Source organism: Sinocyclocheilus rhinocerous, unplaced genomic scaffold (assembly GCF_001515625.1).
Source record: "Sinocyclocheilus rhinocerous isolate Xijiao unplaced genomic scaffold, SAMN03320098_v1.1 scaffold354, whole genome shotgun sequence".
Taxonomy (NCBI): domain Eukaryota; kingdom Metazoa; phylum Chordata; class Actinopteri; order Cypriniformes; family Cyprinidae; genus Sinocyclocheilus; species Sinocyclocheilus rhinocerous.
This window is the reverse complement of record NW_015644627.1, coordinates 179,660-180,763: the sequence shown is the minus strand read 5'-3', so window position 1 is coordinate 180,763 and position 1,104 is coordinate 179,660. Positions and strand designations below refer to the sequence as shown.

The 1,104-nt window shown below is 38.0% G+C and overlaps 1 protein-coding gene across 1 annotated transcript in view; it reads left to right on the top strand.

The window, feature by feature from the left end:
- The window catches only part of LOC107758568 (relaxin receptor 1-like), a 71,053-nt gene that overhangs the window by 49,094 nt on the left and 20,855 nt on the right, over positions 1–1,104 (top strand). The window contains exon 4 of the mRNA XM_016576338.1: positions 125–196. Within this exon, the coding sequence (XP_016431824.1) occupies positions 125–196 (72 nt within the window). The remainder of the gene's footprint in view (positions 1–124; positions 197–1,104) is intronic.

Here is a 1,104-nt window from a genome sequence, read left to right as displayed (position 1 = left end):
TATATATATATATATATAGTATATTTCAGTACTTCATAAGTTTTTAAATTTTTAAAAACTGGACATTTGTTGATATGTACTTTTAATAATCATTTTTGGAATGTCTCTTTTGTTTGTGTTGCAGGTCTCTGCAGAGGAACCGACTGAGGAAGCTAAATGCTGACATGTTCTTGATGTACCAGAGCCTTCAAAAGCTGTAAGAGCCTCTCTGCTTTACTAAGTATATCTCCTCCTTGTCATTGGACTGTATGGATGCTTTAATGCTATGAATGCCATTTTGGCACTATCGCAGATGTTCACAAAACGTTGTTTGCTTGTCCTCACTGTGCCATCATAGTGAGAAATGTGTGAAATAGAGATGTTGAGTGAGATTAAACAATCCCTGTGGAATAAAACATTCAGTGCTCTTCACAGGAGCTGAGCCAAACACACTCAAAACTGAAGAACTTGAGAGTAGGCCTGGGCGATAAAACGGTATCGATATTTATCGACGGTACACATTCTTCGATATCAATAGAAAAATTTTTTCGATATAGTGCACGATATAGGCACGTACTATGAGTGACACAGAAAGCACACACAAACATGAACACATGTTGAAATGAGTGCTGTGCCTGCCTGTGATGAGGAGATTGTGAATAAAGAATGAATATGTCGAATTTAAAATAAACATTTGCATTTGAATGTTAGGTGTGCATCAGGGAGCGTCATCACAATGGAGCGCGAGATGCAGTGATGATGTAAGTGACGTTGTTGCATTTTAATGTTTTGTTAGTCTAGCCAGATAGATGCACCGCTGCTGCGTTATTCATTCAAAATATTAGAGAAATATAGAAGCTCAATGCGGAGAAGATCTTGATAAGGTTAAAACCGAAACCAAGCCATTCACACAGAACGCATTTTCAGCGCATTTTTTAGACGGACAGACTGCTGCACTCGTGTCTCACACAAGAGATGTGGCCATGCAAAGTTAAAACAGTTTAAACTTTTAGAAAACACGTCACGGATTTGTGGAGGTTTATTCCTTTTCACTGAGTCTCATATGTTTTTAAATGCAATCTGTGTGAATGGCGCTTCTGCTCTTTGGATTAAGCAATGCATAAA